Source organism: Mya arenaria, chromosome 16 (assembly GCF_026914265.1).
Source record: "Mya arenaria isolate MELC-2E11 chromosome 16, ASM2691426v1".
Lineage (NCBI taxonomy): Eukaryota > Metazoa > Mollusca > Bivalvia > Myida > Myidae > Mya > Mya arenaria.
The window spans coordinates 31053532-31076699 of NC_069137.1; the positions used below are offsets into that span (position 1 = coordinate 31053532).

Below are 23168 nucleotides of genomic sequence, written 5' to 3' on the forward strand. Positions count from 1 at the left end.
GCCATTGAGTGATACCTTAATGTCTGGCCATAGAGTGATACCTTAATGTCTGGCCATAAATAGTACTTTAATGTCAGGCCATTGAGTGATACCTTAATTTCTGGCCATTGAGTGATACCTTAATGTCAGGCCATTGAGTGATACCTTAATGTCTGACCATAAAGTGGTACCTTTATGTCAGGCCATTGTGTGATACCTTAATGTCTGGCCATAAAGTGGTACCTTAATGTCAGGCCATTGAGTGATACCTTAATGTCTGGCCATAAAGTGGTACCTCAATGTCAGGCCATTGAGTGATACCTTAATGTCTGGCCACAAAGTGGTACTTTAATGTCTGGCCATTGAGTGATACTTTAATGTCAGGCCATAGAGTGATATCTTATTGTCAGGCCATAGAGTGATAGCTTAATGTCAGGCCATAGAGTGATATCTTATTGTCAGGCCATAGAGTGATGCCTTTATGTCAGGCCATAGAGTGATATCTTATTGTCAGGCCATAGAGTGAGTCTTAATGTCTGGCCATTGAGCGATACTTTAATGTCTGGCCATAGTGTGATACCTTTATGTCAGGCCATAAAGTGATACCTTATTGGCAGACCATAGAGTGATATCTTATTGTCAGGCCATAGAGTGATACTTTAATGTCAGACCATAGAGTGATAATTTAATGTCAGGCCATAGTGTGATACCTTATTGGCAGACCATAGAGTGATACTTTAATGTCAAGCCATAGAGTGATACCTTATGGTCAGGCCATAGTGTGATATCTTATTGTCAGACCATAGAGTGATACTTTAATATCAGACCATAGAGTGATAATTTAATGTCAGGACATAGAGTGATACTCCAGAGAGATTTGATGCATTTCCTGGTGTATTGTTCCTTTAACTGCCCAGTACTTATCAGAGAGATTTGATGCATTTCCTGGTGTATTGTACCTTTAACTGCCCAGTACTAATCAGATAGATTTGATGCATTTCCAGGTGTAGTGGGCCTTTAACTGCCCAGTCCTTATCAGAGAGATTTGATGCATTTCCTGTTGTATTGGGCCTTTAACTGCCAAGTCATTATCAGAGAGATTTGATGCATTTCCTGGTGTATTGTACCTTTAACTGCCCAGTACAAATCAGAGAGAGTTGATGCATTTCCTGGTGTAGTGGGCCTTTAACTGCCCAGTCCTTATCAGAGAGATTTGATGCATTTCCTGGTGTAGTGGGCCTTTAACTGCCCACTCCTTATCAGAGAGATTTGATGCATTTCCTGGTGTTTTGTTCCTTTAACTGCCCAGTACTTATCAGAGGGATTTGATACATTTCGTGGTGTAGTGGGCCTTTAACTGCCAAGTCCTTATCAGAGAGATTTGATGCATTTCCTGGTGTATTGTTCCTTTAACTGCCCAGTCCTTATCAGAGATCTTTGATGCATTTCCTGGTGTAGTGGGCGTTTAACTGCCCCAGTCATTTTCAGAGAAATGTGATGCATTTCCTGGTGTATTGTTCCTTTAACTGCCCAGTCCTTATCAGAGAGATTTGATGCATTTCCTGGTGTAGTGGGCCTTTAACTGCTTAGAACTTATAGGAGATATTTGATGCATTTCCTTGTGTAGTGAGCCTTTAACTGCCCAGTCCGTAACAGAGAAATTTTATGCATTTTCTGGTGTAGTGTTCCTTTAACTACCCAGTACCTATCAGAGATCTTTGATGCATTTCCTGGTGTAGTGTGCCTTTAACTGCCCTGAGTCCTTATCAGAGAAATTTGATTCATTTTCTGGTGTAGTGTGCCTTTAACGGCCCAGTTTTTATCAGAGAGATTTGATGCATTTCCTGGTGTATTGTACCTTTAACTACCCAGTACTTATCAGGGAGATTTGATGCATTTCCTGGTGTAGTGGGCCTTTAACTGCCCAGTCTTGAACAGAGTGATGTTATGCATTTCCTAGTGAATTGTTCCTTTAACTGCCCAGTCTTTAAAGAGTGATGTGATGCATTTTCTCATGTATTGTGCCTTTTACTGCCGAGTCTTTATAGGAGTAATGTTATGCTTTTTCTAGTGTATTGTGCCTTTAACTGCCCAGTCTTTAAAAGAGAGATTTGATACATTTCCTAGTGAAGTTTTCAAAAGGGTAATTTGATGCAATTCCTAGTGAATTGTGTCTTTAACTGCCCAGTCATTAACAGGGAGATTTGATGCATTTCCTGATGTATTGTGCCCTTAACTGCCCTGTCCTTATTTGAGAGATATAATGCATGTCCTAGTGAATTGTGTCTTACATTGCCTTGTCCTGATCAGAGATTTGATGCATTTCCTGGTGTGTTGTGCCTTTAACTCAGTTAAACTGCCCAGTCCTGATCAGAGATATTGAGCTATTAGCTGCCCAGTCCTAGTGAATTCTGCTTTTAACTGCCCAGTCATTAATAGAGAGATTTGATGCATTTCCTAGTGAATTGAGCTTTTAGCTGCCCAGTCCTAGTGAATTCTGCTTTTAACTGCCCAGTCATTAATAGAGAGATTGGATGCATTTCCTAGTGAATTGAGCTTTTAGCTGCTCAGTCATTAATAGAGATTTGATGCTTTTGCTAGTGTACTGTGCCTTTTATTGCTCAGTCCTAATCAGAGAGATTGGATGAATTCCTTGTGAATTGTGCCTCTAACTGCCCTATCCTAATCAAAAAGACTGGTATTGGAAGAATGAATTGTTTGTGGTTAACATGATCCAGTGATCTGGAAAACAATATTTGGGAAGTAATGAATGTTGTATTGGATGGATATACAGGCAGTTATTGAAGAGTGTAGCTTATTTGATGGAATAGATTTACAATGGGACAAAATTATGTCCCTTTATGAGATGAAAGATATTCTGTCAAGTAAATTAACTAGTCAGTAATATTTAAGTTAATGAAGTCTGAAAACACATTGTTCAAATAGATGGATAAATTTACTTGAAAAACTGTTGCAGATAAGAAAACAATGATTGAATTGAATTTCACATTGTTTCAAAGAATAAAAAGATTAAAAAAGACTTTTTTGTGAAGATTTTATAAGATAGCTCTTGCATTGCTCTTGAGTTAACTCCCTTATTGTCGTATAGAAATTAAGCAATTGGAAAATGCTTTCTGACAGGCTAATGATGTGATCTGGAGCTATATTTGGACAGTTTGATTCACTGCCAAAAGTGATGGGTTGATTAGTGTGATTGAAACTTGAGCTGTGTATGTTGTGTTTGGTTTGTAAACATAAAAGTAGGACTGCTCAGTTCTGAGTTTGAACACAGTATGAACATGTGTGATAAAAGGAAAGCGTACTTCTGTGTTTGAACAAAGCATGGACATGTGTGAAAGAAGGACAGCATAATTCTATAAATTAAAATAGAAAAGTACTGTTAAACAAAGCCAAGGAGAAACATGTATGCGTCCAGGAGTTTTGGAACATTGTTGCTCTCATACCTTAGTGGTACCTGATCATGGTTTACAAGATGGAGTGTGCTGCCAAGCTGCCCAGTTACGGTTGTTTCCCCATGCATTGATTAAGGAGGAACATGATGTAATACAGTTGGGACCTGATGTGACAATGCATCAGTAACAATTAATAACACATGCAAACCAATTGCATTATGACATCTCAGTGGAAAGTTTAGTTGATTGAATGCTTTGACAGCCATATAAATTATTTATTGCTCTGAAAGGTTTTTGGATGTTGCCATGGCATCTATATTTGTGTGTTTTAATGAAATTATGTTCAGCTAGAAAACATAACATAAATATATATTGAGTTTTGTAACCAAACACAATTGTTGGATGTGATCGGTAAAAACTGCAATAGGTGAGTGTGTACATATTCAACGGACAACATGTAGTATAAACTTGAACTGGTGCAAAAAGCGGGTTTGACTATATGATCCGTATGCAATTCTGCTTGGAACAAACAGCAGCTAACATATGGCTATGCTAGGAATGAACAGTAGCTGACTACAAAGTATTTCAATCATGTCTATTTCAAAATGTCAGAAAACAACATGACATAAATATAACTGAATATGCATTCTATGTGATGGTTGTTGAGACTGTGTAACAATATAATTAAAACAGCTTCTGACACCAGGCAGTGATAATGGAGGAGTTCATTGAAGTAGAAGCAGTAGTTTGTCTACCTGAGCAGTATTCAGCTGTTGAAGAGCCTGGACCAGTGATAACATGTGAGCAGCCTCCTCCTGATGAATATAGAAGACCCTGGAGGGCAGATATGTTAGTAGATGTTCCTGATTTCTGGCCTAAACTTGAAAATATAGACAATGTAGTGTGTGATTTTGATGAAAAATTTAATTCAGTTACTAATCCTGAACTGATTGAAAGTTTAATGTATTTTGAGAGTGGAACAATAAAGTGTTCCAAAAAGGAAGGTACTGACCTTAATTTGTGTTCAATAGATAATCATGTCAGCATCAATAAGAACGAAAATAGGAAATCAGCAGGGCGTTTTGTTGATACTCCTGATAAAGAGTTACCCAATTATACTGAACAAACCAACAATCAATGCACATTTCAGAATGACAGCACTAAAGAGATGAAACATGAGCTAAGCAATAAACAGCCAAGTGTATTTATATTTCCAGCTGTGGGAAACATGTTTGTAGAAGACGATGACCAAGAGGAATCTAGTGAGGGATCAGCTCTTGCAGATATAAGAGCACAGTTGATGGACCTGCTTACAGTACAAACTCAAAACCATCTGGACGATACAAGTTTGGTTTCATCCCAGGAAGATATTGATGTGATCATTAATAAACATGTAGACACAAACGGAACTGAATCATTTGAAATTCTTAGTTGTACAATAGACAGTTTATCAGATGAGGTGTTTGAATCAGACGATGGTAAAAGTTTGGCAAGCATGACAGCAAGCTGTGGATGCAAAGACAGTGAATGTCTTCCACAAAATATCATCCTTCAAGCTGAAAAGGAGGTTTATAAAGAAGATACTAGTGTGATGAATAAAAGAGGGAGGGAGATAAGCAATGAACTGGCTTCAGTTTCTCATATAGACGATGTCAAAACTGATGAAAATAGAGATGATGCAAATAGCATGGTTTCTGATATCTATACAGTAAAAGGAGAGAACTTACGGGAAAGGTTCAAACCTGTATCAAATAGTAATAGATCCAGTTATGCAAGCTCTAACTCAACAGAAAGTGGCATTTACTATATTGGAATATCAGAGTATAGCCCTGACATAGAGTTGGACAGGCGTGAACAGTTTATTCCTGTTCTACAGCCAGATAGTTTCCTGTTCCAAAAGCTCCCTGCAGCAGCTTTGATAAAATACAATAATTGCAAACAGTTTTCTGAAAAAGAAACATCTCTTATAAAAGAAAAAGATAAAGGAAACCAAGGAAATAACAGTAGTGCCACCATAATTATAAACAAAGAAACCATACTGGAAACCAACCATGCAGCCACTACAGTTACAAATGAAGAGTTCATCATAGTGGGAAATGAAGGAACCACTAAAATGACAAATGAAATTGCCACTAAAATGACAAATGACAATGCCTCTGAAATGGCAAAAGAATATATGATTGAAATGGCAAATGATGATGCCATTAAAATGACAAATGAATATGTCATCATAGCAAATGAAGATAACACTAAAATAATGGCAAACAAAGATCACACTGAACGGAAAAATGAAGATACCACTGAAATGACAAATGAAAATGCCGGTGGAATGACTAATGAAGATGGTACCACATTAGCTAATGAGGAAACCACTAAAGTGATAAATGAGGATGCATTTGAAATGAAAACTGAAGATACCACTGAAATGACAAATAAAGATGCTACTGGAATGACAATTGAAGATTCCACCATTATGGCAAATAAAGATGTCACCATAATGATAACTGCAGATACCAATATAATGACAAATGAAGATACACCTGAAATGACAAATGCAACTGAAATGACATTTCAAGATACTGAGAAAACAAAAAATGAAATTAAATATGCAATGACAACTAGAGATATCACTGAGATGACAAATGAAGAAACAGCTATCACAACAGATGAAAACAATACTGAACTGACAAATGAATATATGACTGAAATGACAAATGAAAACACCATTGAAGTGATAAATGAAGATTCCAATGAAATAACGAAGAGAAATGCCGCTGAAATTACATATGGAGATGCATCTAAAAAGACAGGTGAAGATATCATCAGAGTGGCAAATGGAGGTTCCACTGTTATAACAAGTGGAAATGCCACAGTAATAATAAATGAAGATACAACTGAAATGATAAAAACAGATGCTACTGAAATGAAAAAAGGAGATACCAAAGTATATACAGATAGTTATACAACCAAACTGACAGATAAAGATACCACTGTACTAAGAAGTGATGATGCCACAAAATTAGTAAATGAAGATACTAGTGAAAATACAAATGAAGAGTACGCTGAAATTACATATTTAGATACCACTGGAAATACAAGTGAATATGCAACTGAAATGACAAATAACTTCGCAGGTCAAATGGGAAACATAGATGTAACTGTAAAGACAAATGGAGATACAACTGTAAAGACAAATGAAGATGCAACTGAAAAGATAAATGAAGATGTCACTGAAATGAAAAATGAAAATGATGCCATAGTAATAAATAAAGCTGGAACTGAAATGACAAGTCAAGATGTCACTACATTGAACTGTGATGATACAACTGAAACAACAAATGAAGATATAACTGAAACAACAAATGAAGATGCAACTCAAAGGACACTTGAAAACGCAGCTATAAGGACAAATAAAGATGCAACTGAAACAACAAATGAAGATGCAACTGAAAGGACTCTTGAAAAAGCAGCTGAAAGGACAATTAAAGATGCAACTGAAACAACAAATAAAGATCCAACTGAAAGGACACTTGAAAAAGCAGCTGAAAGGACAATTAAAGATGCAACTGAAATGACATATGAAAATGTTACTGAAATGACAAATGAAGATGCAACTGAAATGAAGAAAGACAATGCAACTAAAATAACAAATAAAAAGGCAAATGAAATGACAAATGAAGATGACAATCAAATGACAAATGAAGATACAAATGAAATGACAAACGTAGATGGTACTGACAGGACAGGTAAAGATTCAACTGAAATGACAAATGAAGATACAACTGAAAAGATAAATGAAGATCCAACTGAAAAGACAAATAAAGATGTTATTGACAGGACAGGTAAAGATGCAACTGAAATGATGAATGAAGATTCAACTGAACGGACGAATGCAGTTGCCACTGAAATGACAAACAAAGATGCAACTAAAAGCATGAATGAAAATGCAACTGAAATGAAAAAGGAAGATGCAACTGAAAGTACAAATGAAGATACAAATGAAAATGTCACTAACATGATACATGCAGATGCTAATATAGTTATAAATGAAGATGCAACTGAAATAACAAGTGAAGATGCCACTAAAATGAAAAATGAGGAGCCCACTGCACTTTCAAATGATTCCATTAACAAGACATTGAAGAATGCCACTGAAATGACAAATGAAGATGCACCTGAAATGAAAATTGGGGATCACACTGCACTGACAAATGAAGATTCTATTGAAAGGAAAAAAAAGGATGCCACTAAAATGACAAATGAAGATGCAACTGTAATGGCAAATGATGTTGCCCCTAAAATCAAATATGGGGATGCCACTGCACTGACAAATGAAGATACCACTGAATGGAAAAATAATGATGCCACTGAAGTGACAATTGAAAATGCCACTGAAATGACAAATGAAGAAGCTGAAATGGCACAGATAAATAAAACTGAATTAACAAATGAAGATGCAACTGAAAGGACAAATGAAAATGCCACAAGAATGAAAAATGAACATGTTACTGAAATGAAAAATGCAGGTGCTGTCAAATTGAAAAATGAAGATGCAACCATGACAAATGAAGATGAAACTGAAATGGCAAATGATGATGCAACTGTTATAACTTGTGAAATTGCCTTTGAAAAAATAATTGAAGATACAGCAGAAATGACAAAAAAAGATGCAACTGAGATGACAAATGAAGATGCAGCTGGAGGGACTAATGAAAATGCCACCAGAAATAAAAATGAACATGTCATTGAAATGACGAATGGAAATGCTATCATAGCGACAAATGATGTTACAACTAAAATAACAAATGAAGGTGCAACTGAAATGACAAATAAAAACACAACTCTATGGGCAAATGAAGATGCAACTAAAATAACAAATGAGAATGCAACTGAAATAGCATATGAAAATGCCACTGGAATGACAAATGAACATGTCACTGAAATAACAAAAGATTTCGCTAGATATTCAAATAAAGATTCCATGAGTATGACAAAGGAATATTCCATTATTATGGGAAATATAGATGCAATTAAATTATTCGATGACAATTCATCCACATGGACAAGTGCAGATGCCTCCATAATGACAACTGAAGATGCCAACATGATGGCAAATGAATATTCCTCCATAACAACAACTGAAGGTACTACTGAAATGAGAAATGATGATGCCTCTGATATGAAAAATGAAGATGCAACCATAATTCCAAATGAATGTGCCACCTTGATGGCCAATGATGATACCATTTTAATAGTAAACAAAGATGCCATTGAAATAGCACATGGCAATGCCACAATATATACAAATGAAGATGAAACCATAATAACAAATGAAATGGCAAATAAAGATACCATGATTGTAAATAAAATGGCCACTATGATGACAAATAAAAAAGCTACCATAGTGTCAAATGAAGATGCCACAGAAATGACAAAAAAGTATGCCTCTATGAAAACAAATGAACATTCCACTACTTTTAACAAAGTGGATATCAACATAATGAGAAATGAAGATTCCACCATTATGAAAAATGAAAGTGCCACTGAAATGGCAAATGAACAGTCCACTGAAATGAAAAAGGAAGATGCCATCGTAATAACATATGAAGATGCCATCATAATCACAAATACAGATGTCACTTTAATGGAAAACGAAGATTCAACAATAATGGCAAATGAGTATACCACGGAAATGACACATAAAAATGACACTGTAATTAAAAATGAAATTGGCAATATAATCATAGATGAATGTACTACTAAAATTACAAATGAAGATGCCGCTGTAATGTTTAATAAGAACGCTGTTGATGATGAAAATAAATTAGAAAATGATATTGGCCCTGAATCATTTGAAGACTACAAAGATGATTTAAGGTTAAGAGAAAGAGAAGAGACAAAAGAAAGACATATCTACAAAATGTTGCAAAAAATAGTGGAGGAGCCAGAAGATAACGACACATATAAGAGTACACTTGAAAAAGGTTTTTGCTCTGATGACTCAGATCCAAACACAAGTTCTCAGAGCTGCACTTTTGAAGTCAAAGCAGATGTTCATGCATCAGGCAAAGATGTAGAACAGTTAACAAAAGAAGATGGTATTACAAAAGATGATAAACAGAGTGATGATTTAAATGAACATGATTCAATTTCAAAATGTCTGATACCTTCATGTGTTGCTATGGATGAAACAATGTCATCAGATAATGACAGTAAAGGAGAATATTGTAAGTTCAATAAAATGTTAGAAGATTCAGTTTGTGAATCCAAAAGTAGGCAGTTTGAATTGGTGTCTGATATTGTTCAAGAGGCTGATAATGTTCTTAGAGATCTTAATGCTATGCTGGGGTCAAGTACAGACAATAGTTCCAATGAATCTGCAGAACTTGATAAAAAGAAGGTGAAAGCATTACAGAGAGACATTTTTGGTAATGATCATACTAAAACGAAATCCTCATTCGAAGAAAAAGTTTTTGAAAACAAAGACAGTGTTGAAGTTGATTCAAGATATGATATTGAAGTACATGAATATGACAATATTTTATCAGAAATCAAAAGTGTAAGTGATGAGACTTTTGAATTAGATGACAAAATTAAAACAACCCAAAAGCAACTAGGTCAAAACAAAGATACTGCCTGGAGCTTAAGTAATACTAGCGAAAATCCAAACAGTATTTGCTCTGAAAGCATAGAATACAAAAATGTAAGAGGAAAAAGAGCAATAGTAAAGAAAACAGATAATGAGAAGGAAGAAGTTAGTAGAAGAAATGACAAGGAAACGAATAAATTACCATGTGAAAGAAAAGTAACACAATATATTGACACAACAAACATTACTAATAGTGGCAAGGATATAGAAAATGATCAGGATTTGAGCAATAATAAGTGCATAGAGTCAAACACAAAACAATACCCAAAACGAAGGAGAAGCATCGAATTATCACATTACAGAAACATTGCAGGGCTTGTTGACATTGACATAGATGGCAATGATGAAGGGAGATATGATAGTCATAATGATAACACAAAACAAAAACAAAGGGTGTTTACAGAAGTTGAAAATGATTACAGTGATTGTGGACCTTATGTAGATTATGATAAACTAAACATTAAGGCTAAAGGAGTGGATAAAGATAAAGATGAGCAAAATGACTATGAAGGTCATGAGTGTACATCTAGCACTGTAAGTCTGGAAGATGTGAGGGAAAGGTTGGAGGAATGGCTTGAAAGTAAGAGACAGGAATGGAATGAGGAGGAGGAGGTTCAGGATCACACAAGTCACAGAACAGGGAGAGGTGAAATGGATGATTGGCAACACGGGAAACAAGACAATATTGAAGAAAGGCATGTTCAAAGATACAATAAGGAAAGAAGATCATTGTTAAGGCCTACGGCTGACCATGATGATCGTCTTGACATATCAACAGTTGAAAAGAAACTGAAAAAAATAAGGGATGACGAAAATTCTCTAGAAGAGAAGCAAAGAAAAAGAAGAGAGTTTGCTGCAAGTAGGTTAAATGAATCTCAATATCTGTCACTTGATGAAAGAAATGAAATCAAGCCAAGACTTGTGCACATTTACTCAGATGACTACAGAAGTAATAAACTGTCGAGAAGCAAAAGTGAAGACCAGGACTCTGATTATATGAGTCGTAGTAGCTTGAAAAGACAGAAATTTTACAGAAAGCATCCTTCATTTTCACTGTCAAAATCAGGGACAGACTATCTCCCTGATAGTATTGAACGACTGGCTGGACAAGACAAACCCTTCAGTTTAACAAAACCAAGCAAGTTTGACTTTATAGACTTAGCAAAACATGCTGAAGAGAAAAATAATCGCCAGAGTAAATACCGACACCCTGCTTTCCTGACACCTTCCCAATGCAGGAAATTTGGTGAAAAGAAAGTTGACCTAAACAGTGTTCAGGATTTAAAGGTGTTAAAAGAAAGAAAAAGACTGGAAAAATCCGACAGATTCCAAAATGCCAATAATATTGGCATGGACTTGAAACCAGTTAAAGATTTACATTTTTCCAATATTGGATATTTACACAACTATGACACCCATAAAGAAATTGTGAGAAGTCGGGATAATAACATCCATTTGATTAACTTTGAATCAGATAAGAGTCAAGGGGAAAACATGCCCAAAAATAAATATACTGGTCATGAGAATATCTCTGACTCTCCTAATATGGCAGTCATGAAACAAAATGAAAATAAAATAAAAGATGCACATAAATTGGACAAGTTAAAAAAGGCAAAGAGCATGTCAGAAAGTACTGGAAAGTTTAATGATGAAATATGCAAAGATAACACAAAGCACATTTATTCTGGCAGACAAAAACTGGTGAGTCAATATTCTGTTTCAAAGAAATCAAGTAATGCAGACAATTACCCAAAATATGGAGAAAAAAATAATCATAAACTGCATTCACACATTGGCAGAAGTAATGGGCGACAGGAAAGTAGCAATCAATATGGCGAAAACAGAATCGTAAAAAAACATGACATATTGCCTGCCTTGGACATAACGGCTCCCTCAACTAATCAAGGTAATGGAAAGGCTTGTTTGCCTGTGGATCTAAGTGATGTGGAAGCTTGGAATAAATATCAGGACCTAAGGGGACAAAAGAATCCAAAGATTGGAAATGATACGCAAGAAAATTATTCCAAAATGAGGTTACTGGGATCATGTGGGAGTAATAAAATAGGTAAGGGAATAATATTTATTTCTGTTATTACTTTGTTAGGAAATTTGAGCCAATATGATGATACCGGTCTGTTAATTAAGTGTTAGCTATTAATTTCATTGTTGCCATGTCTGGGATCTGTCAGATGCTTGTCTGACTAATAAAAAGATGTGTGGATTGGTCAGCTGTATACATACTGGTGTCTTTTTTCATTTATTAGAAAAAATGATTACTTGACAAACTATTACCAAATTAATAACAGTATTTACATAATTACAGCCTTAGATTTCTACAAATGTATAAAGTATTCATTTTCGCCCATTTTTGTTTTGCTCTAAAACACTTCTGTAAATAGTTTACAGTTGTACCTGTTAATTTATCTTAATAATTGTCGACATACTTCATTCAGGCACCTTAAATATTACGTTATACTCTCAGTGAAAAAATACATATATGAGCAGTAAGTCAAACTGATTATTTCAGCAGCTTTTAATGAAACTATCTATTTTGTCAGCCATAAAAATAATTTTGAAAATTAAAACCTTTCTCTTGTGTATACTTAGAAATATTGTTTTCCTACAAGATATACAAAGAGTGTCTGAGAGAGAACTTATATTTCAATAAAACAATAAAGTGAAATATTTTTTCTGTTGGTGAGTATAGTTATATAGCCTTGTTTCATATCAGAAATGATTCACATTGTATATATTAAAAGTAACCCTACTGATTTTTGTTTTCTTAGAGGACATAGAATCATATTCCATGTTAGCATCTAGGAGCCAATGAATGTCAGCTTTCAGTCAATACATGTTGACTACATGCCAATTAAATAGAGATATTTAGATTCCCAGCCCTATTACTTTGAAAATAGGTCCAGTGAGGGGGGTCCAGGAAACTCTGACATGGATGGGGATCAATCAGACTTTTAGAGGGATGGGGGTCCTGTGGACTTTGTTGGCATTGCGTCCAGGGGACTGTGACAGAGATGGGGTTCAGGACACTATGACACAGATGAGGATCAGGGGACTATGGCAGAGATTGGGTTCAGGGGACTATGGCAGAAATGGGGTTCAGGGGACTAGGGCAGAGATGGGGTTCAGGCGACTCTGACAGAGATGGGGTTCAGGGGACTATGGCAGATATGGGGTTCAGGGGACTATGGCAGAGATGGGGTTCAGGGGACTATGGCAGATATGGGGTTCAGGGGACTCTGACAGAGATGGGGTTCAGGGGACTATGGCAGAGATGGGGTTCAGGGGACTATGACAGATATGGGGTTCAGGGGACTATGGCAGAGATGGGGTTCAGGGGACTCTGACAGAGATGGGGTTCAGGACACTATGGCAGAGATGGGGTTCAGGGGACTATGTCAGAGATGGGGTTCAGGGGACTATGGCAGATATGGGGTTCAGGGGACTATGACAGGGATGGGGTTCAGGTGACTATGGCAGAGATGGGGTTCAGGGGACTATGGCAGATATGGGGTTCAGGGGACTATGGCAGAGATGGGGTTCAGGGAACTCTGACAGAGATGAGGATCAGGGGACTATGGCAGAGATGGGGTTCAGGGGACTCTGACAGAGATGAGGATCAGGGGACTATGACAGATATGGGGTTCAGGGGACTGTGACAGAGATGGGGTTCAGGGGACTCTGACAGAGATGAGGATCAGGGGACTATGACAGATATGGGGTTCAGGGGACTATGGCAGAGACGGGGTTCAGGGGACTGTGACAGAGATGGGGTTCAGGACACTATGACAGAGATGAAGATCAGGTGACTATGGCAGAGATGGGGTTCAGGGGACTATGACAGAGATTGGGGTCAAGGGGAATATGGCAGATATAGGGTTCAGGGGACTATGGCAGATATGGGGTTCAGTGGACTATGACAGTGACAGGGGTTAAGGGGACTGTGACAGAGATGAGGTTCAAGGGAACTATGACAGATATGGGGTTCAGGGGACTATGACAGTGATAGGGGTCGAGGGGACTATGGCAGAGATGGGGTGCAGGGCACTATGACAGTGATTGGGGTCAAGGGACTTTGACAGTGATTGGGGTCAAGGGGACTTTGACAGAGATGGCGTTCAGGGAACTATGACAGAGATGGGGTTAAGGGGATTATGATAGAGATGACAGTGATGGTGTTCAGGGGACTATGACAGGGATGGAAGTCAAAGAGACTATGACAAGGATGGGGGTCAAGTACAATAAATACATGACAATAAGGTTACTGTTCATGACAATAAGGTTACTTTACATGACAATAAGGTTACTGTACATGACAATAAGGTTACTGTACATGACAATAAGGTTTCTGTACATGATGATAAGGTTACTGTGCATGACAATAAGGTTACTGTACAGTACAAAAGGTGACTGTTAATGACAATTAGGTTACTGTACATGGCAATTAGGTTACTGTACATGACAATAAGGTTACTGTACATGTCAATAATGTGACTGTTCATGAAAATAAGGTTACTGTACATGACAATAAGGTTTCTGTACATGACAATAAGGTTACTGTACATGACAATAAGGTTACTGTACATGACAATAAGGTGACTGTGCATGTCAATAGGGTTACTGTTCATGACAATAAGGTTACTGTACATGACAATAAGGTTACTGCTCATGACAATAAGGTTACTGTACATGACAATAAGGTTACTGTACATGACAATAAGGTTACTGTACATGACAATAAGGTGACTGTGCATGTCAATAGGGTTACTGTTCATGACAATAAGGTGACTGTACATGACAATAAGGTGACTGTTCATGTCAAAAAGGTTACTGTACATGACAATAAGGTGACTGTGCATGTCAATAGGGTTACTGTACATGACAATAAGGTTACTGCTCATGACAATAAGGTGACTGTACATGACAATAAGGTTACTGCTCATGACAATAAGGTTACTGTACATGACAATAAGGTTACTGCTCATGACAATAAGGTTACAGTACATGACAATAAGGTTACTGTGCATGTCAATAAGGTTACTGTACATGACAATAAGGTTACTGCTCATGACAATAAGGTGACTGTTCATGTCAAAAAGGTTACTGCTCATGACAATAAGGTTACTGCTCATGACAATAAGGTTACTGTACATGACAATAAGGTTACTGCTCATGACAATAAGGTTACAGTACATGACAATAAGGTTACTGTACATGACAATAAGGTTACAGTACATGACAATAAGGTTACTGTGCATGTCAATAAGGTTACTGTACATGACAATAAGGTTACTGCTCATGACAATAAGGTGACTGTTCATGTCAAAAAGGTTACTGCTCATGACAATAAGGTTACTGTACATGACAATAAGGTTACTGTACATGACAATAAGGTTACTGTACATGACAATAAGGTGACTGTGCATGTCAATAGGGTTACTGTTCATGACAATAAGGTGACTGTACATGACAATAAGGTGACTGTTCATGTCAAAAAGGTTACTGTACATGACAATAAGGTGACTGTGCATGTCAATAGGGTTACTGTACATGACAATAAGGTTACTGCTCATGACAATAAGGTGACTGTACATGACAATAAGGTTACTGCTCATGACAATAAGGTTACTGTACATGACAATAAGGTTACTGCTCATGACAATAAGGTTACAGTACATGACAATAAGGTTACTGTGCATGTCAATAAGGTTACTGTACATGACAATAAGGTTACTGCTCATGACAATAAGGTGACTGTTCATGTCAAAAAGGTTACTGCTCATGACAATAAGGTTACTGCTCATGACAATAAGGTTACTGTACATGACAATAAGGTTACTGCTCATGACAATAAGGTTACAGTACATGACAATAAGGTTACTGTACATGACAATAAGGTTACTGCTCATGACAATAAGGTGACTGTTCATGTCAAAAAGGTGACTGTTCATGTCAAAAAGGTTACTGTACATGACAATAAGGTTTAACTGTACATATCAATAAGGTTACGGTACTTGACAATATGCTTACTGTACATGAAATAAAGCTACAGTACATGAAAATAAGGTTGCTTTACATGACAATAAGGAAACAGTACATGACAATAAGGTTACTGTAGAGTTATCTCTGTGTGTATTGTGCTGGCTTCATTGTAGGATGTTGGTCATTCAGCAAGAGTGTGTCTGACATTTCCAGCAGGTTGATATGATGCCTTATTCCACCGTGTACACAGCCTTTTTCCAATCTGTCCCATAGGAAATCATTTTTAGGGATGTATCTGTTAGCCGCTGCCTCGGGTAGATTACAAAATTGCCAAAATATACTTGGTGGTGAAAAGTTGCTTTTTTGATGATGTGGAGTAAATGGATCACTCACTATAAATGAATATTTTATAAGATAATCCATAGAACGAAATATGAAATTTTACTACATCTGACATTTAACTTTGTGACAGTACCCCAGTAGTATTTAAATGTCCTTTAAACAAGAAAAGTTATTGATAGGCCCTTTAGTTAATTCAAAACTATACACTGTAGAAATAAAGATGTTGTTTATTTATTGGTTATTATGTATTGTAGATGTATAATGATTATGATTGTAACAAATATCACAACTGATTGATGGGGGAAATAATTATGGAATTGCTGAGGAGACAGTGCCATGGTCCTGATATACACTTTTCAACAATGGAGAAATGTCAGGAATGTATTTGTTGTCAGAGATTGGTAATATCCTCTGTCAGGCTGTGATGAAATGTCTGCCCACAAATAGGAAACGAGCATAATTAATATCTTTGCTGTACATTTCAGCTATACTTTGTACTGACAAAAAAAGGAAAGATTTATCAGGGGATAACTTGGTGGTTTGACACATGTTATAAGTTTTTCACTGTTTTGGATGTATGAGATTTTTTATGCAAGATTCAGGGTTATAAGAAGTTTATGGTGTTAATCATGTTGGAAAAGTTGAAGACATCAAAACGAGTCACCTGGATAGGTAAATATGCGTGTTGTCTAACCTGATTCCAACTTAATCACAATTACTAGGAAACTTAAAACTCACATAAATAGCAGCAGTAAACTCACTGCTATTAGTCCTGGAGAAAAGAAATAAAAACAGATGTTATTTGTTTTAAGGAATATGCTGGTGATTTGCCATTTTTGAAAGTGTGATTAAGATAATTTATTTAAAACTATCCCTATGTAAGAATGTTTTGATTATCATATAAATTGAGTGAATGAAGGAATTTCAAGCTGTGTATGTTTAAGGTCAGTGGAATCGGTTGAAATAATGCTCTTGTTGGAATTGAACTTGTTTGATAACTGTTTATATATAATGATTACAAAGTAAATGACATATCCTTGCCATGGTCTGTTGGACGAAATTTTGAAATGCAGCTATAAATATAATTTAGAAAATGTGACTGAATAGGATAAAATGTGAAAATATGTTTTGATCATTATTTGAATGAGAGTTCAGGGCTGACAGCATTGCAAAAGTGGGTGGGGAAGGTCAAAAACTAAAACGTTAGAAAAATACATGTTTTATTTAGCTTTGAAGAACAATCATTTTTGGGAGCCAAACATTTACTATTGGCGACATGTTTTGGGTTCATTTAGGAGTTAAACAAATTTTACAAAACAAGATTTTAACAGATTTTGGATCAAAAAGCATTGACATTATAAGGGAAAATGTCTTGAGAGATCTTGATGATATTTTGTCAAATAAGAAAGTTATTCAGAAAAATAATGAATTTTCATGGATGAAGTTAATTTTGTGATCAGTCTTTGTCAGTCTGTCCGTCCGTCAACAATTGCTTAAAAAGCATCTTCTCTGAAACAACCTGGCCAAATTCATTGAAACTTCACAAGAAGCTTTCTTGGGTGCCCTATACAAAAATACAACAAGGGTCACGATTGATCAACAACAAGAACAACAAAATGGCTGACTTCCTGTTTTGCTTTAAAAAAACATCTCCTCTAAAACTACCAGTCTAAATTCAATTAAACTTTACAGGGGTGTTAATTGCATGACTCTCATCAAAAATACAACAAGGCATTGAAATTGATCAACAGCAACAACAACAAAATGGCTGACTGACTGTTTTTCTTCAAAAAAATATCTCTGAAACTTGCAGACCAAATTCAATAAAACTTTACAGGTAGCTTCATTGCATGACCCTTTACAAATATAAAATATCGTCATCAGTCAAGATATGTTTAAATTGCAACATTTTTATTAATGCTTTATCACAAAGTTGTGGCCTTTGCTTAGGTGAGCCTTTTAGGGCCATCGTGGCCCTCTTGTTTAAAATAGCTGCAATCAACACCAAGCTACAAGACATTGTTGATTGGGCAGTTTCGATAAATTTGACTCACAAACATGTATTAAGACATTTCTGGGAAAACGTAAATGCTTTTTGATTGGAACTCTGATAAAATATTCTTTGGTAAAAAATGCTCAACTCCTTATTACAGCTTTTCATGTTGCATTGGATATATGAGTCATGCTTGTTAAATACTGAAACTTTAAACTAAATAGAAGTTGATTTTTTAAAATATTTAAAATTTTGGTCCCTCAGTTGAATTTTGCATTGCTGCCGACCCTTAACATAAGTTTAAACATTCTAATTATAAGTGACAGAAATAAGGGACACTTTAAGAGATATGTTGAAATTGTTCCACACATACAAGGTTTATATCAGGTCTGCCTATTTTAGTGAACTGAGCATTATGCTTAGCACTCTATTTATATATATGTTAGTACCCTGTGGCAAACTAACAACAGGTATGCACGTGAATAAGTAGCGATTTTTAAGCACAACCTTTCTCTTGACAAAGGGAAATAACCACTGCATCAGACCAATAAAAGGAAGCAAATAATTTTGCTAACATTTCTTTATATCTGTGTTTTAAATATTCACAGATATCAAATTGGTTCTTTGACAACATACTAAATAATATTGAAAAAAATGTGTTATTGATAAGTATTCACTTTTTTTACCACCTAAAAAATATTCCATAGACTCTTAGAAGTTGTAAATGTCTAATAATTCTAATTTGATTGCAAATTTCACTGCTTTGTATGTGTATGCATACAAATGAATAAAGTTTTTGATATTGCGGACAGCATGCAATTCAAATCAAATCAATTTCTAGCTATCTAAGAGTGACTTCGAGTTTTCTTGAATATTGTTGAATTTATGTGGTTCACTACAACTATGAATGTCTGCTCAATGAGTTGTGCCCCTTTGTGATCCATTTGTTATTGTAAATATTCTTATCAAATTTTAAACGAATGAGATTCCTCTCTCAAGGAACAAAAAAATAAAAAAATGTGTTTAAAAGTTCTCTTCCATAACGAAGGAAATTTACAATTTTTTTTGAAGAAATGCTGATGAGATGTCAACATTTGTAATCATTGACTGCTGATTTTACCAGTTTTTGAAAAGTTAGATAAAACTACTAAAGGACCTTCTAATCATGATCCACAAATAAAAGTAGAAACTTTCAGATTTTGGAGAAAATTAAGGTATTGGTGTCCTGGTAAGGGGCGTGGTCATGGTCAGCATTGTTGTCATCTTCATCAATGTCATTGGTGTCAGAGCCATTGTCATCAGCATCATAGTCAATATGTCAGTGTCATGCAAATGATCATTGGCAGCAGCATCATCATCATCTGGTCATCACCATCATCATCAGAAGCATTGTGGCATTGGCATCATTGTCAGCCTTGTGGTCAACGGCTTAGGTCATCAAAATTATGGTCAGTGTCATGGTCATCATGGTCATTTTCAGTATTGTGGTCATTGGTGTTGGCATCAGCATAGTGGTCACTGACATCATTCTCAGCATCATGTTCATCAGGTTCATTGTCAGCATCATATTCATTGGTGCCATCAACAGTATTGTTGTACAGTCAATGGCATCATCATCAGAGCTGTTGTCATCATCATTATCACCATCATCATCAGTATCATGGTCAGTGTGATGGTCACCTGCATCATGCAGCGTCGTGGATGATAATGCCATAGTCTGAACATCATGGTCATTGGCAGCATTGTGATCATTGCCATCATTATTTGGTTCTTGTCAGAGTTATTATTATACATTGACTTTGTTGTGTTTAGCATCATTGGTGTCAGCATTGTAGTCATTGTCAGCATTCAAGTGGCAATCGAGATCACTGTCATGGGTGTCATCATCATCATCATCGTCCAGTGTGGTGGTCAGTGTCATGGGCATTGGTGTCGGCACTGTGGTCATCAGCTTTACAGTTATGTTCATTGTCAGCGTTGTGTCATCGTCATCGTCATAGTGATTGGAGTCTTCATCAGCGGCTTCATGCAAAAAACTTAAATCCTGGTCATTACTTATAGAATGAACAGGATATTCAAATGAAACTTGGTAAAATGTTGCACATGGGTTTAGCTAGGCTCATAACTCTGACATTAATAATTGTCCAATTATGACCCTTTTAAAAAAATGAAAGAAAAGGATTTCTTCACAAGCTGTCAAAAAAAAATAATCTGCATTAAATCTAATAATAATATATGCTACTTTGGTTAAGCCCCAAAGCCTCATATCATGTTCAATGACATTTTATAATTTTTGTTTAATATTTCCATATTATTTCTAAACAGTAATTTTACAGTAAAACATTAATATCATTAACAGACTGATAATACTCTTGAGCTTGTCGTATTGATGCCAGGAACATGCTGTTGACATTGTTGTCTTGGCCATTTAATACTTAAAACTGTTCAAGATACTAACATGAAACTTAGAACACTTGTTACCACCCACTGTGACACTCTGCATTCATGAATGTGAGCAAAGCCCATAACTCTGACTGTAATTCTATTTAACTATGGCCATTGATTGACTGAGGACAAGGGCTGAGACTCCAGGGAAGATATCTTCTTGAGCTGCATTTATTGTTATGGCATCTTGTTATGTAAAGCTGCTTATTGTCAAACATATATAGCTTATATAATTGTCCAATCTTTTTGGTGCTCAATCACTTATATTAAAATATTATTTATACAGATTTACGTTCAAAGGCGAATGAATAATCGGTTTCCATGGCAATAATATTGCTGACCCCGAATAGCCTATTTTGTTCTAGCTTCCTAATGTGCCTTTATACACACCAATGGTGATAATTGTGTGAATTTCTATATTAGAGATATTACCAGCATACATTTGGGAATTGTAAATGGAATATCAAGTGTTGCCATGCCAAAATAACGAGTTTTAGTGGCCTGTTCCTATTTCCATCATGGATGGTTTTCAATTTGCTGAATGTTGTTTGACATGGGAAACAGAGCAGGTCTCAATTTGTGACACGCATTTAATGTTGTATTTTGGGATGTTTGTATGGTGATACATTTGTCCACTTATTTGATAGTTTGCCTGCCAGAAGTTACAATTAAAATGATATGCATCATTGTGAATCTGTAACTTAATCAAACTTTTCATTTCATAAATGTTTGGAGTGATGTCTTGGCTGTGAGCTTCATTTTTTTTTAAACTTCATTGTAGAATTAAAAAAAAAAAACTTTTTTGTTGAACAATATTTAAACAATTAGTGATGTTCTGAGAAAGTATCAAATGACGGAATTTATCATTTTCTGGAAATTGTGGGATAATATAAATTCCTCATGGCTGCTGATATCTTTTTTCCGAGCTGTGATTTTGGGAGTAATGTCCCTACAGGCACTCCAGCTCTGTACAGGCAGAGTACATTCCCCTTGGATTCTAGAGGTTTGCAGAGGTCAAGGTCATTGAGCAGTTGCCGTGGGCAACTAAGGTCAGAAGTGTCCCTGACCTTGTCACACTGGGACTCAGCGGAGCAAACAGTGGTGTTAGGTAGGTGGTGATGATCGATGTTGTTCTCTTCAGCTTGATTGGTTAAATTGTGAAGGGTCTTCTTTAAGACAGACTAAAGGAGTTGGCTGTTATTATCAAACCTATTGTTGAGCTATTTTTAGTTAAACATACTTTTAAGGATCAATTGTCAGCACAGGCATGTGATGTTTGCATGCATAACCTCTTGTCGGCAGCGTTGCCATTAATTTTACCATTTACATTTACTTCAGCATAGAGAAGATCATTTTGGGAAAGCAATGAATTTTACCATTTACCTCTACTTTAGAGTAGAGAAGTACATTTTGGCCAAGCAATTACGATATTATCCTAATTTTTTTTGGATTATTCTAGTGTCAGATAATAATTAACCAAAATAGTATGCATTTTAAGTTCTGAATCCCCCTGCATAAATAGTGATTGTTTAATTTGTAGTCTGCTGACTTTTTTTATTAATTTCATATTAAATATACCATCTAAAGCTTTTACTTACACATTTTTCAGCTGGGGATGCAGGACCCTCATGGTTGAACAAATGGGATATTCTACATCAGGGAAATCACTGTGACATACATTTGGCACTTTCTAAAGAATTAAGACTATTTCAGATGGTCCACTTAGCCTAGCGGACAGTTCTACGCCGAATGACAGCATGAACAGCCGTAATGATCGGTCCTCGGCCAACCATGACGACCTTTCAAGGTCAACAAACAAACTCTCCGAGAGCACACAATCCCTTAATAATAGGTGAGAGCGCTAAATTGCTCATATATGTTTTTGTGTGATTTAGAGTGCATTGTAGTTGGTGGCAATCAATGAAGTCTGTAAACCTTTTAACCATTTGTCGAAATGTTACCAGTATTTTGAAAAAGTTATAACAGTGGAAAATGAAAAAAATCAATCAGGCACTTATTTAAAGTTATCAATCAGGCACAAAATCATCAGTTTGTTTCATATGCTAGAAATTATTTGTCAGCCACTGTAATGTGAGTTGTTTTCCCTGTGTTCTTCGTTGACAGACAGGCACCGGCCCATAGCCCATCCCGCCAGAGCACCCTCACCCACCAACACAGCGTACAGTCCAACCAGTCCGAGGTCAATGGCAAGGAGGAAATACCCGGCATTAAGTTTGAACGAATCAAAAACCTCAATGTGAGTTATAAGTAGGAGAAATGAATGATTGTTTTGCACTTTTTTTATATAGCTTGCTTTCTGACTGGCCATGAAACATGCAATTTTACAATT

General features: G+C 36.1%; 1 protein-coding gene across 2 annotated transcripts in view; it reads left to right on the forward strand.

Moving 5' to 3' along the window:
• LOC128222153 (uncharacterized) overlaps positions 1-23168 on the forward strand; it is a 90117-nt gene that overhangs the window by 12548 nt on the left and 54401 nt on the right. For both annotated transcript variants that reach the window (XM_052931028.1, XM_052931029.1), the window contains exons 3-4: positions 22532-22670; positions 22943-23075. In XM_052931028.1, the coding sequence (XP_052786988.1) occupies positions 22532-22670; positions 22943-23075 (272 nt within the window). The remainder of the gene's footprint in view (positions 1-22531; positions 22671-22942; positions 23076-23168) is intronic.